Raw genomic sequence first — 13981 nt, 5'->3', positions numbered from 1 at the left:
ATATACCTTGAAAAACAAATGTGATTCTAGCTAATTATATGGAATCAAATAAGATCATATAAATATATATATATATATATATATATATATATATATATATATATATATATATATATATATATATGATCTCTAAGAAAAAGATCATTTTAGCATTCAAAATATATATATGCATATACATGTGATGAAAGAAATGCTTAATTACCTTTCTTTCTTCATCAATGGCTTCACATAACTGGGCAAAGGCCATAGCAACCAAAAGGCCTGAGAGAAAGTAAGAAAAATATAAAGTGCTTGATTTCGCCATTGTGAAACTAACTCTCTTCTTCTATTTTATTCAATTCTCTTCTCTCTTATAGAGTTTCATAAAATGCATTTCAAAATTTTTGATTAAGTCAATCACCACCAACCCAACTCTCAATTTAGAAACTCAGCAAATGTTCTTGGTAATTAATTTTTAAAGAAGATATATATATATCTACAATTTGGGACACTTTTCCTTCTTTTTTTGCTTGTACTTAATGGGATTTTTAAAAAGCATTACTAATATATTGTATAGAACTTAATTAATAATTTTTTCATTTATTTTTTTTTAAAAAAGATTCATATATATCAGAAAATATATTTTTTCATTTAATACTCATTTTAGTAAAGGTAATTTTACTGATCAATCATATTCAATTTATGAACATAAATTAATGGGGTTACTTTATTAGTTTTAATATAGATTTATGATAGATTATGTAAATAATCTTTATATTAGGAATATAAAATAATATATTTGAATAGATTATGAAAATAATTCTATATTAGGCATATAAAATAATATCGTTATTATTTTGAAATAATAGGAAGAATCTTGTTTTATCTTCTTGCCCTTTACATCATGAAAATATCCAATATATATACATTATAAAAGATTAATAAGGAAACTAATAATATAATAACGATATTATTTTATATGCCTAATATAGAATTATTTTCATAATCTATTCAAATATATTATTTTATATTCCGAATATAAAGATTATTTCCATAATCTATCACACCTCCACAGTCAAAACGGGAGCTTTGCAAACGCTGAGACTGTCCCAAAAATCATCAAATAAAATCTTAGGCAGACCTTTAGTAAAAATATCTGCAATCTGGTATCGGGATGACACATGCAAGACACGAACTTCACCCCGTTGGACTTTCTCACGAACGAAGTGAATGTCCATTTCAATATGTTTAGTGCACTGATGTTGTACCGGATTACTAGAGAGGTAAATAACACTAACATTATCGCAATAAACTAAGGTTGCCTGTGTAACCGAACATCTGAGTTCTAATAATAAGTTTCGGACCCAACATGATTCCGAGACGACATTTGCAACCCCTCTATACTCTGTTTCAGCACTAGACTTTGACAAAGTAGGTTGCCTTTTAGAAGACCAAGAAATCAAATTATCTCCAAGAAAGACACAATAACCTGATGTAGATCGACGAGTATCAGGACACCCGCCCCAATCAGCATCCGTATAAGAAATAAGGGAAGTAATAGATGATTTGTATAACTGCAAACCATAATCAGCATTGCCTTGAATATAACGGATGATTCGTTTTAAGGCATTCATGTGAGCAACTTGAGGAGCATGCATAAACAAGCAAACTTGTTGTACAACATAAGAAATGTCCGGACGAGTGAATGTCAAGTACTGTAATGCCCCACATAAAGAACGATAAGAGGTAGGATCTCCATAAGAAATGCCGGATTGAGTGCTCATCTTTCCTTTAGAATCAACAGGAGTGGAAGCTGGATTACAATCTGTCATACTTGCTTTCTTAATAATGTCATAAGCATATTTCGTTTGAGACAAGAACAAACAATTCTTGTGTTGGGTAACAACAATGCCTAAGAAATAACTCAAATGACCTAAATCTTTCATTGCAAATTCAGTGCTAAGTTGAGAAATGACATATTTCCGAAGGGATTCTGAAGAAGTAGTGAGCACAATATCATCAACATAAAGAAGAATGTAAGCAGTGTCATGATCATGGCGATAAATGAATAAAGAAGTATCCAATTTGCTGTGATTAAAGCCAATTGATGCAGTAAAATCAGCAAAACGTTGATACCAAGCGCAGGGTGCCTGTTTCAAACCATAGAGAGACTTTCTCAAAAGACATACATGATCAGGACGAGCCGGATCTTTAAACCCCAAAGGTTGATACATGTATACTGTTTCATTCAAGTTTCCATGTAAGAAGGCATTCTTCACATCCAATTGATGAATAAACCAAGACTTGGATAAAGCAATGCTAAGAACCATCCGTATAGTTGCCGGTTTCACAACTGGACTGAAAGTTTCATCACAGTCAATCCCTTTTATTTGAGTTTTCCCATCACCAACAAGACGAGCCTTATGTCTCTCAAAAGAACCATCAGATTTCGTTTTATGCCGAAAAATCCAAAGCGAACGAATAATATTTACATTAGACGGACGCGGAACTAAGGTCCAAGTACCATTGTCAATAAGCGCATCATATTCTTCCTGCATAGCAATTTTCCAATTATGGTCACGTAGAGCATGTACGGGATTTTTTGGAATGGGTGATACAAAGGTAGAAGTGTGAAGAGAGTGGTCTTGGTATTTTTTTATTGGGTTTGACAATTCCATGACGACTACGAGTGGCCATAGGGTGAGGGTGGGATGCTACGGGAGAAGGAGGAGTGGGAGAGTTTGAAGACTCGTTCGCAGGGTGAGTGTGGGATGTTATGGGAGAAGGAGAATAGTGGGGGGTGGTTGTGGGTTGGTGTTGGTGCTCGGGTGTAGTGAGAATTTGATGCAAGAGATGGGTGTTAAGGGCACCTAAATCATGACTCAAAAAATCGTATGTGTGAGATTTCGGAGTATGAATTTTGGAAAAAGGAAATGCTGACTCATCGAACCATACATGTTTGGCTATTATAATTTTCGAGATGACATATCAAAACATTTATATCTCCTATGATTGGGCGGATAGCCAAGAAAAATACAAGGAGAAGACCGAGGTTCAAGCTTGTGTATTTTGGATGGTGGATAAAGAGGATAACATAAACACCCAAAAACTTGAAGATGAGAGTAGTTAGGATGCTTTTGATAAAAAATCTGAGTTGGAGAATTATAACCAAGAAGCTTTGTAGGTAAGATGTTGTGAAGGTAGGTAGCCATTTCGAGAGCATGATGCCAAAAAGATGGTGGTATGGATGCATGACAGAGAATAGTGCGAACAATATTATTGATTGTTTTTATTTTTCTTTCGGCCTTGCCATTTTGAGGAGAGGTATAAGGACAAGAAAGACGGAAAGTCATACCATGTTGGTGACCGAATTTTTCAAAACGAACATTTTTAAATTCAGTACCATTGTCACATTGGAATGCCTTAATTTCTCTCTCAAATTGAGTACGAATATATGTTCAAACACGAATAAATAACTTATAGACTTGAGACTTAGAAGAGATCGGAAAAGTCCATAAAAAATTCGTGTAATTATCAAGAAAGAGAACATAATACTTATGGCCGAGAGAACTAGGAATAGAGGATGTCCACAAATCACTGTGTATAATGTCAAATGACATAGTAGTATGAGACATAGAATCGGGAAAAGGCGATTTTATTAATTTACCCAAAGGACAAGAATGACCAACATGTTTAGCATTAGGACATTGAATGAAATTACTACTATGCAATGAATTTAAAATTGCATTTCCCGGATGACCGAGACGAGAATGCCATATATTTGGATAAATAACTGAAAAAGCTGACGGTGTGAAAGAAGAGAAGACTTGACGATCTGTGAGAAAAGGGTAGAGATTGCCACTACTATTACATCACACTCGTTTGCTCCCCGTCTGCAAGTCCTTCACAGTAAACCCAAAAGGATCAAACTCAATGGAAACATTATTATCAATAGAGAATTTCCTAACGGAGATGAGATTTTTGACTAGTTTTGGAACATGAAGGAAATTTTTAGTTGAAGTGTGTTTTGGTGTAGAGATTTGTGACCATAACCATGAATTGGAATTTTGATACCATCACCAACAATAATTGAATTATTATGACTATTGATCAAGGGAGAATATGACGATAAATTATCTTGAGAATTTGTCATGTGAGAGGTAGCACCCGTATCCATATAGTAGTTTGGATCAGACAATGTCATTGTGTGCATTGCTTGATCAATATTGGTTGGCATGTAACCTTGAGACGATGGGCCTGACGTATAGTAAGCCTGAGGTGGTTGTGGCCCGAGGATACCGGTCTGATGTGCAGGCTGACTGGGCTTCGTGGCGGACCAAGGAGATGGGCCTGGTGCCTGTGATGGATATGGGCAGGGAGGAAGAGCCCAAGGGCCTTGCTGCCAATATGCCCAAGGTGGAGGATACATCCATCCTGCTTGGGTCTTCTGCTGGTGCGAGGCGGAAGGACCATGCTGCGGGTTTTGCTGCTGCTGTGAGGCACCACCATTACGCTGTTGATTGCCAAAGGCACCCTTACCCTTGTCGGAGCTACCCTTTCCCTTGGTGGTTTTCCGGCCATTGCCACCATTACGTTGATTATTACCTCGAGAAGAATAATGAGAATTATCAGCATTATTTTGGGACGATAAATGGGATTGCGTGATGTGAGCCTCTACATGAGACTCAATAGAGAGATCATCAACATTCTCATGTTCTTCTAATTCAAGCATTGAACGAAGAGTATTAAAAGAGGGCAACGGGTTAAGATGACGAACGGACGTTCGAAAGGGCTTATATTCCTCCGAGAGGCCTTTCAAAAGTTGTAGAGACATTCGATTGTCAGAGACTTTATCTCCAACATTCCTCAAATTATCAGCTAGAGTTTTTAGCTGAGCGCAATAAGACTTAACACCATCAAAATGAGCAAGCTTGGTGTTTGTAAATTGCGCATCAAATTGCAAAGCTCTTGCAGATTTGTTGTTAAGAAAAAATTGCTGCAATCTTTTCCAAGCATCAACTGCCGAGTCATCAGGATCGAGGATGGAATTTAGGAGATCATTAGAAATGGTCCCGTAAATCCATTGACGAACAATGTCATCAAGTCTCTGTGTTAAAACCTTTTCGGCTTCCGTCGAAGCGGGAACCGCGACCGGAGGATTAACTGTTAGAGGTTGAATATGGTTGATCACCATATTAGCACGACAATGAAGTTGAAAAAGGGTGGACCAGCTGTTGTATTGTTTTCCTTCATAATCAAGGGTGATAGGGATGCACGCCTTGATGTTGGAAACAATGGTGGTTGGATGAACCTTGTTTTCGGTCATAGAAGAAGAGAGAAAGAAAAGAAACGGAAGTTAAGTTTAGAGAAAAGAAGCGGAAGTTGGGTTTAGAAAAGAAAGAAAAGAGAACCTAGGGCTCTGATACCATGAAATAATAGGGAGAATCTTGTTTAATCTTCTTGCCCTTTACATCAGGGAAATATCCAATATATATACATTATAAAAGATTAATAAGAAAACTAATAATATAATAACGATATTATTTTATATGCCTAATATAAAATTATTTTCATAATCTATTCACATATATTATTTTATATTCCTAATATAAAGATTATTTCCATAATCTATCAATTTATTATCCATTTACTCAATTTTGACTAATTAAGTTTGGAGGAAACTAATTTTTGTCCACTAAATTCTGTAAATTTTTCGATTTGCCTACTCATTTTATTATTGGGTCAATTTAACCCTGGATTTGAAAATTTGCTCAAATCCTTAGTTCATCAATTTTTTGACTATTCATTAAGAACAATATTTTTTTTTATAAATTGTAAAGAAAGTTAACTATAAAATTATGACCCTCATTCCATCTAAAACACACACATAGGGCTTGTTTGATGAATTAGTTCGTATTTTTCCTAAAATTTGAACATGGTAAAGTTTTTTTTCTTTTTGAAACGTTGGATTTTGCTTCTCTTTCGGAGTGTAACTAATCCCCGCATATTAAACATATAGCCCACAAACATACTTCACCAATTAATCAAGCGAGCGAATGTTACATGACGGACTCAAACCCAAGACCTTAGGGAGACTATGGATATTCACATCTGATTTAGGAATATCCTGACCAAGCACTTTACAGAAGTCTGTTAAACATTAGTTATGCGAAAACTGTATTATTAGAAAACGGAAATGAGTGAGTTTCTTAAAATTGGGAAGAAAATCAAAAATAAAAACTAGAGTTGATACACACCGATGTCTAAGGACTTGCACATGTTTTTTTTTTCTATTGGTGGATCACGCTATTACGTGACATTTATAAATGATTCGATAAGAAAAATATGAGTAGAATTTATGAAAAAAAGTGATGTATTTGTTATTTTCAAAAAGTGGAAGACTTTAGCTGAAAATGAAACAAATAATAAATTTACTGCTTGAGATCCGACAATAGAGAGGTGAGTGCATCAGTTCATCAAAAGAAAGAGATTTTATTTCATTTCCATCATATTTTCATGTATAACTATTCTATTTATAATGGGACAAAAACTCTTAAACTTCTAAAGTTTTTATGACTCTTAAGGTTTTAGAATTAACGTTTATTAAAAAAATCTATTAAACAGAAATATAATAACGCTATAATTAAATAGACATTTAAACTTTCAGATGATTCTTCAAATTTTTTTTATTAATTTTATTTTCAAATAGTATTGTGTGTGATGTGAATGAGATCAATATGGTGAAAATTGTTCCATAAATTTCTCAAGAAAATGAGGCAGTTGAACGAATGAATCGAACATTGAACGAGCGTAAAGAAGAATGAAATTGTAAACTTTCTTAGTAGAACCTATAAATACTACTGTCTACTTAATAAATAGATGAATCCCTTTACCACTTGAATCCATAATTCAAATAATTCAAAATAAGTTTGGAGCAATAAAAATAATAAACATTTCTTGTTTGAAAGTGTTTATTGTTTATCATATGTGCATAGTAATCAATATTTTTTTTTTAATATAATACATATTTTAGTAATATTTAATATATAAATCATAAATTAATGGGGTTATTTATTAGTTTTAATTTAGATTTATTATCCATTGATTCACTCAATCTCGACTAATTATGTTTGGAGGAAATTATTTTTATCCACTGAATTCTGTAAAATTTTCAATTTGTCTACTCATTTTGTTCTTGGGTCTACTTATCTTTGAATTTGAAAAATTGCTCAAATCCTTAGTTCAACACTCTTTTTGGCTACTTCATTAAGAACACTATTTGTTTGTTTTGTAAACATTGTAAAGAAAGTTAACTGTACAAGTATAACCATGACCCTCATTTCATGTAGAATAGACATAGTGAAGTACAACCATGACCCTCATTTCATGTAGAATAAACATAGTGTGATTGATTCATGAATTAGTTCGTATTTCTCCTGAAATCTGAATATGGTAGAAGATTTTTTCCAGTTCTGCTTCTCTTTTAGAGTGTAACTAATCCCTACGGGTTAAACATATAGCTCGCAAACATACTTAACCAATTAATCAAGCGACGGGTGCCGCATGACAGACTCGAACCCAATACCTTAGATAGACTATGTATATCCACATCTGGTTTAAGAATATCCTGACCAAGCACTTTAGAATTTATATTATGTTATAAGGTATAATGGTTTATTATTCAAAATAGGATTGTACCAGCGCATAAAAGCACCGCTAAGAGTTCTGTTTGGAAGATTAATAAAGTGAGACACAATCCAAGTTTAATGCGCAATCTGATTTCTTTTACACAGATGACGAATGTCATAGTTTTGTTTGTGGAATAGTGAATGAAAGATGAGTAAAAGTGCAATAGTTGTTGCTCGAGTTCACAAAATTAGACTTCAACATATTGAGAAATAGTTGTTGGTGGTGTTGATGACTCGAAGAATAGTGAATTATTGCATTATATGTTAGACCATATAAACGAAAATGGATGAAAATTCTTGTGAAGAATGATTAGATTCCTAAAAGAAATCTGTTGAACATCAGTTATGCAAAAACTACATTAATGGAAAACAAAAATGTGTGAGTTTCATAAAGATTGTGAATAAGTTCAAAAAAAAAAGTAGAGTTGGTACACACTAATATCTAGAGACTTGCACATGTTTCATTTATTGACGGATCATGTTGCTACATGACGTTTATAAATGATTCGATAAAAAGATATGAGTATACTTTATATAAAAAAAACAAGTCAAAAGTGGTAGACTTTAGTTGAAAATGAAACAAATCATAAGTTTAGTGATTAAGATCCGACAATAGAGATAGTGCATCAATTCATCAAAAAGGGAAGAAATTTTATTTCATTTTCATCATATTTTTAATGTATAATTGTTCTATTTATAATAGGACAAAAACTCTTAAATTTCTAAAGTTTTTATGACTCTTAAGGTTTTAGAATTAACGTTTATTAAAAATCTATTAAACATAAATATAATAACACTACTATTAAACAGACATTTAAACTTTCAGATGACTCTTCGATTTTTTAATTACCTTTATTTTCAACTGTATTGGTGAAGAATGAGATCGAATGTTGGACATTCTGAACATAAACTATCAATACTACTAATAAATAGATGACCCTCTATACCACTTGAATCCATAATTCAAAATAAATTTAAAGCAATAAAAAAGTAAATATTTCTTATTTAAAAGTGTTTATTGTTTATCTTATATTCATATTAATGAATGTGGTAGAAACAAGTTTGATCCAAAGTCTAATACGTGTTTTTTCATTGGTTATGGTAATATCAAGTTTGATTATCATTTATGAGATAATTAAAATCGGAAAATCATCCGTAATAAACTTAAACTTCAATGAACATGTTATTTACAAAGATTGTGTAAGGAAGAAATCAGATTGTGATTCCAATTTTGAAAATTTTGCTACTTTCAATTTGAGAGATTTTTCAGTTGAATATATATCGAATGTTGAAGAAGACCAATGTATTGTTGAAAAAGAAATTAATTTGAATGTGGCCCCATAGACAAATCAACCAACATTGATAATACAATTGAGAAAATCGTAAAAAAAATTGATCGAAAATCAGTGAAGCGGTGGTCTAAATCTCTAAACTTAATCTTGATGATAAATAGAGACAAACCTGAATGCTATAAGAAATCAATACAATCTGATGAATCTATTAAGTGAGAATTTGCGATAAAAGATGAGATGGACTATTTCACGACAAATCAGTTAATTAAGTGACTTATTATTTAAGAGATACATTGTGGTAATAGTTGTTGTATTTTTAATTCCTCTTTGGTGACAAATCAGTTAATTAAGTGACTTATTATTTAAGAGATACATTGTGGTAATAGTTGTATTTTTAATTCCTCTTTGGTTGATTATCCGATAAAAAACAGTTTATGACATAACTCCTACAACTTAAACTTAAAATATATCCATAAAAGTATTTTTAGTGTATTAATCTCATTTTTATATCTTGTTTACATTTGTAGCCCATGCTACAAAATGAGTGCAGCTTTCTCTTGGGCCTACAAATTTGTATAACTCATGAACTTTGAAGTTAACTAAAAATGGTTAATTTTTTTTATTGACTAATTCCTACCCAAACAACTAAGGTTTAAATAAAATATAGATATAATAATTGTGAAAGACATAACAAAAACATGTAGATTTTGTTTCAGATTTGCACATCATAAGCATAATAAATGTGTACAATATTTTTGACTAGATATTTATTAATCATAGTTGAGTAAATGAATTATTTGTAAGTTACATCCCCTTATGAATTAATCATACAATGAATCGCTATATAAGATAATGGGACTTTTGACTCTATGAGTTCCATCATTCCATACCAAGGAACAAGAAATGTGGTCTTGTTTTGACCATTGTCCACTAACTGTAACGACAAAAGATTTTGTCTCCTTCAATTTTTTAAAAGAGAGAATACTTGGCTCCACTTTGACATGAATTGCACTATTACCAGTGGTGATCTCTGAATGATATGTGGAGTTAGGATGCCCTACATTTGTTACTACTCTTGGGAACCGAATGTTGAAAGATGAGGATTCGTGTATTCGGGCCGTCATGGATGGATAATTGAGATCCTTTGGAGATGTTTCGTTTCCTTTTGGACAAATCTTTTGTATTCCAAATAATCTTCTCAATCTTTCTCCTACGTCTCCTAAATTGCAAAACATGTTGATATAATCGTCTAGAAATGTCTCGTACACAAGTCCAGGAGTTGTAGCGCTTAAGGGATTAACTTGACCAGCTCCATAGCCAAATTCAGCATCAACATTATATGATGCATTCATTGGGTAAGCTACAATCAATCAAAGTAAATAGAAAAGAGTACGTTAGTCTTCAATAAATTCTTAATTACACACAAAAGCTAGTTAAATCATAATTTTTATATTACCAGTGGTCATAAGAGCAGATTTAATAGCAGAAGCAGACCAATCAGGATGCATTGATTTCACATAAGCAGCCGCGCCAGTAACATGAGGACATGACATAGAAGTTCCCGATAAGATTCTGGTGTTGGAACTTCTTTTGTCGAACTCAGTGTAGTCTGAAATTGGACCGCGAGGAGAATATGCTGCTAGAATATTTAGGCCAGGTGCAGTTATATCAGGCTGTTATATGGAAACAATGTATCATGTTAAACAAATAATTGTATCAAATAAATATATATATACTCCACCTCTTCATGAGTGAATTTTCTATAATGGTATTTGTACCTTGAAAATTTCTGGGAAAATTTGATTGGGACCTCTCCCAGAAAAACTAGCTACTGCATGAACTTCATCTTGAAGAACAATCTCGCTTTTTTGTATGTATGCAGTTGGCAAGCTACATTCATATGCAAGAAACCATTCAAACGAACTCGTCGATTTAGAAAACAAATAATAAACAAAGAGATGTTGATTCCAAATATTAATTATTACCTTGTGGATTTGACATAAGATAGAACACTTTGAAGATCAGAGTCATTCAGAATGGAGGCTGGCAAAGGTACATTGTATGGAAGATCCTTTACCGTGGCCTTTGAAAGAATGATCCCGGCTGCTCCTACTTTGGTCCCAACTTCTATAGCACCTGACTTATCGTCGGTATCACATACTATAATCTTTCCCCAAACCATCAGAGGATCTACACAGCCTCTCTTGCATTTCCTAAGATTCAACCGAGAAAGAAACACATTATTATTAAGGGTGTAAAAGAAAAATAATAATAGTTTTGTATAAAGGGAGAGATAAGTTTTCTTTACCTCGCACTAGATTCATCACACTTTAAGGGGGTTGTTCCTCCATGAGCTAAACTTAAGTTGTTGTTGATAGTCGAAAAACCATTCAATGCATTACTCTATTCCAAATCAAGTTTAATTAATAAGCTCTCTCGAGTTATTTAAGTGGAAATAAATTTGAACATATAGAGATTACTACTCACGATGAAAGTGCGATTATTTCCAAGGACAAGCTTGTTGATGATCTTTCTATCTACACTGCTAGCAGCCACGGTGAACAACCACGGTGCAATGCTTACCACTGATCCTAACCCTTGTTCTCCTGTATTTCCCGCAGCTTGTACTGTTAAAATGCCCTTCTCCATTGCATGAAAGGAGCCCATGGCAATAACATCTCTATTCACGCTTACTACCGTATCGGTTCCTAATGAGACAGTGATGATGTCGACGCCATCGGAAATGGCATCATCGAAGGCGGCCAAGATATTTTGACCACCACAATTACTGGTTCCACATACTTTGTATGCGGCTATTCTGGCTGCTGGTACAGCTCCTCTAGCAGTTCCATTTGCTATACCAAAAAAACTGGTGTTTGGAACTTCTCTTCCTGCGGCTGTGGAGGCCGTGTGTGTTCCATGACCATCGTTATCCCATGCATCCTCAAATCCGTAGTACCTTGCTCCGATCAACTTCCTATATATACGACATGACAAGCCTCTTTAATAATTGAGACACTAACATTTACTAGTAAGAATTGTATTTGTAGAGAATGAGAGATTGAAATAGTACTTGTTGCAAGGGAAATCTGTGCCGCCCATACAAGCACCTTTCCATTTCTTGGGAACAATGTCTAAACCTTCGTCGGAGAAACTCTTAGAGTCTGGTACTACACCGCTATCTATGGAGCCGATTATGATATCACTCTCGACTTGTGGATTTCGAGGAACGTTTCTCGGGAAACCTATGTAGTCCCACGATCTTGTTGTTTGAGTATAGTATTGAAGGCTTTCAAAGACGGAGACAACATCATCCATGCCTACATAAATATGCCATGTAAGTGTATAAAAGTAAATTGACATGGTACAATATCAAAATAATTTTAACCATATGAATGAATAAAATGCTCACTTTCCAACTTTATTGCTTCTTCAGGAGTAAGATTTGCAGCAAAACCATTAAAACTTCTTGTATAACTTCTAATTAACGTCCCTTTCACTTTGTTATTCCTATACAAAATTAAAAACGAAAGGAAAATATCAATAGAATATTAAAGTGGTTTGTTATTAAAAAATGTTAGAGAAGAAAAAAAAGATTGGACTTACCTACTAAGTTGATATTTCACATCTTGTGTAGGATTTTGAGTTAAATCCCTATCATTAGAATTGGAAAAAGAAAATATTCATCTTATTTTAAAATTATTAACCTTTCTATACTAAAATTAACTATAAAAAAACATTTCTAAATAGATGTGTCAATAAATAAATAAGTCATATTATTAATTTAAAAATAAGTAAAAGAATCTAAACATCATACTTGTTGTCGTGACCTAAAGATTCGAGCATGCTAATATGGTGAGAATTGGCTGAGTACTGTTTATCCTCGGGAAGTCTTCCCATATAAACGATGTATACCTGTCCAATCGATTTGAATAAAATTCAATCAAAATAGAGAAGAATAACTATATACATATATATGATGGAAGAAGAAGCTTGCCTTTCTTTCTTCATCAATGGCTTCACATAATAGACCAATGGCCAAAGTAACTACAAAAACTAAGAGAAAGTAAGACAACTTAGAGCTTGATTTTGCCATGGTTCAATTTGCTCTCACTATATCTCCCTTATCTCTTTTTATATATAAACAAAAAAAAAAATACTTATAGACATTTAAATTAATAGTTATTATTTTCTTACTAGAAATGCACAATGGCTAATTGTGTTAATCTTGGTAACTAAATATTGTATTTTTAAAAGGACCACTCATTTCAATATAAAAGATAAAGATAAACCAGTCATTAATTGTAGTGATTTCCTTCTTAATTACTTGATACTAATGTAATAATGTCCATAGATTTCATGACCAAAACTAAATCTTGCCAAACTCGATTTATACAGATTATTTAATTATTATTTAATTCATATATTGAATTATAAAATCATTCAATTTACTAAATTAATAACCAGAAAGAATCTATATATATATAATGATGCTTAAATTTTAAAGTGTCCGGATTGCCGGGTCGAGAGCTATAGTTAATTTGGATATTTATGTGAGAGTAAATGGATACTTGGGTCGAATTGTGGGTTGACCCGCCCATAAACTTAAAACGGTTAAAAATAAATTAAAAATGTTATTTGCAGGTTTCGAACTTGCAACCTAACAAAACAAGTACAACATTTAACCAAATGTGATTGAGACGTGGTTTGTCGAGGAATAATAGACCGGTATCATTTGAAAATGGTTAAAGAAATATGAATAAAATATTTAATTGACCATAGTGTGAGGTCACGATGCTAATTATTAAAAAAATATGAATTAAATATTTGATTGACAAAGTGAAAGTCTAAAGTCACGAAATGAGAGATTCATTCGGAAAAAATATGTGATGAAACATGTGAGAAAATAAGTTGTTTTATCGAAGTGAATAAAATGTGGAATGAGGGCGTTATATTTTTTATTTTAATCATTTTAAAAATTGAATAAATATTATTATAATTTATTTTATTTATTTTATTTTT

The 13981-nt window shown here is 32.8% G+C and overlaps 1 protein-coding gene across 1 annotated transcript; it reads right to left on the bottom strand.

Annotated features, from left to right (window-relative positions):
- Window positions 1-9780: 9780 nt before the first annotated feature.
- On the bottom strand, window positions 9781-13055 carry LOC124924415 (subtilisin-like protease SBT4.3). Its single transcript, XM_047464459.1, has 10 exons — window positions 12957-13055; window positions 12790-12874; window positions 12372-12458; window positions 12033-12279; window positions 11447-11936; window positions 11268-11362; window positions 10945-11172; window positions 10738-10849; window positions 10416-10632; window positions 9781-10319 (listed from the first exon to the last, which is right to left on the bottom strand). Exons 1-10 carry the CDS (start codon window positions 13053-13055, stop codon window positions 9781-9783), a joined length of 2199 nt encoding a protein of 732 aa, XP_047320415.1.
- Window positions 13056-13981: the final 926 nt, after the last annotated feature.

The sequence above is a fragment of the Impatiens glandulifera genome, chromosome 1, assembly GCF_907164915.1.
Source record: "Impatiens glandulifera chromosome 1, dImpGla2.1, whole genome shotgun sequence".
Lineage (NCBI taxonomy): Eukaryota > Viridiplantae > Streptophyta > Magnoliopsida > Ericales > Balsaminaceae > Impatiens > Impatiens glandulifera.
The sequence above is the reverse complement of the archived record's forward strand: the minus strand, read 5'-3'. Positions and strand labels throughout refer to the sequence as shown.

Bases quoted from the DNA above. Each gene is read 5' to 3' on its own strand.
- LOC124924415 (XM_047464459.1), bottom strand. From the start codon at position 13,055: ATGGCAAAATCAAGCTCTAAGTTGTCTTACTTTCTCTTAGTTTTTGTA. The intron at 12,280-12,371 runs GTGAGCATTTTA...ATATTTATGTAG, and splicing joins AGAAGCAATAAAGTTGGAAA to GCATGGATGATGTTGTCTCC. The intron at 10,633-10,737 runs GTACAAATACCA...TCCATATAACAG, and splicing joins TTTTCCCAGAAATTTTCAAG to CCTGATATAACTGCACCTGG.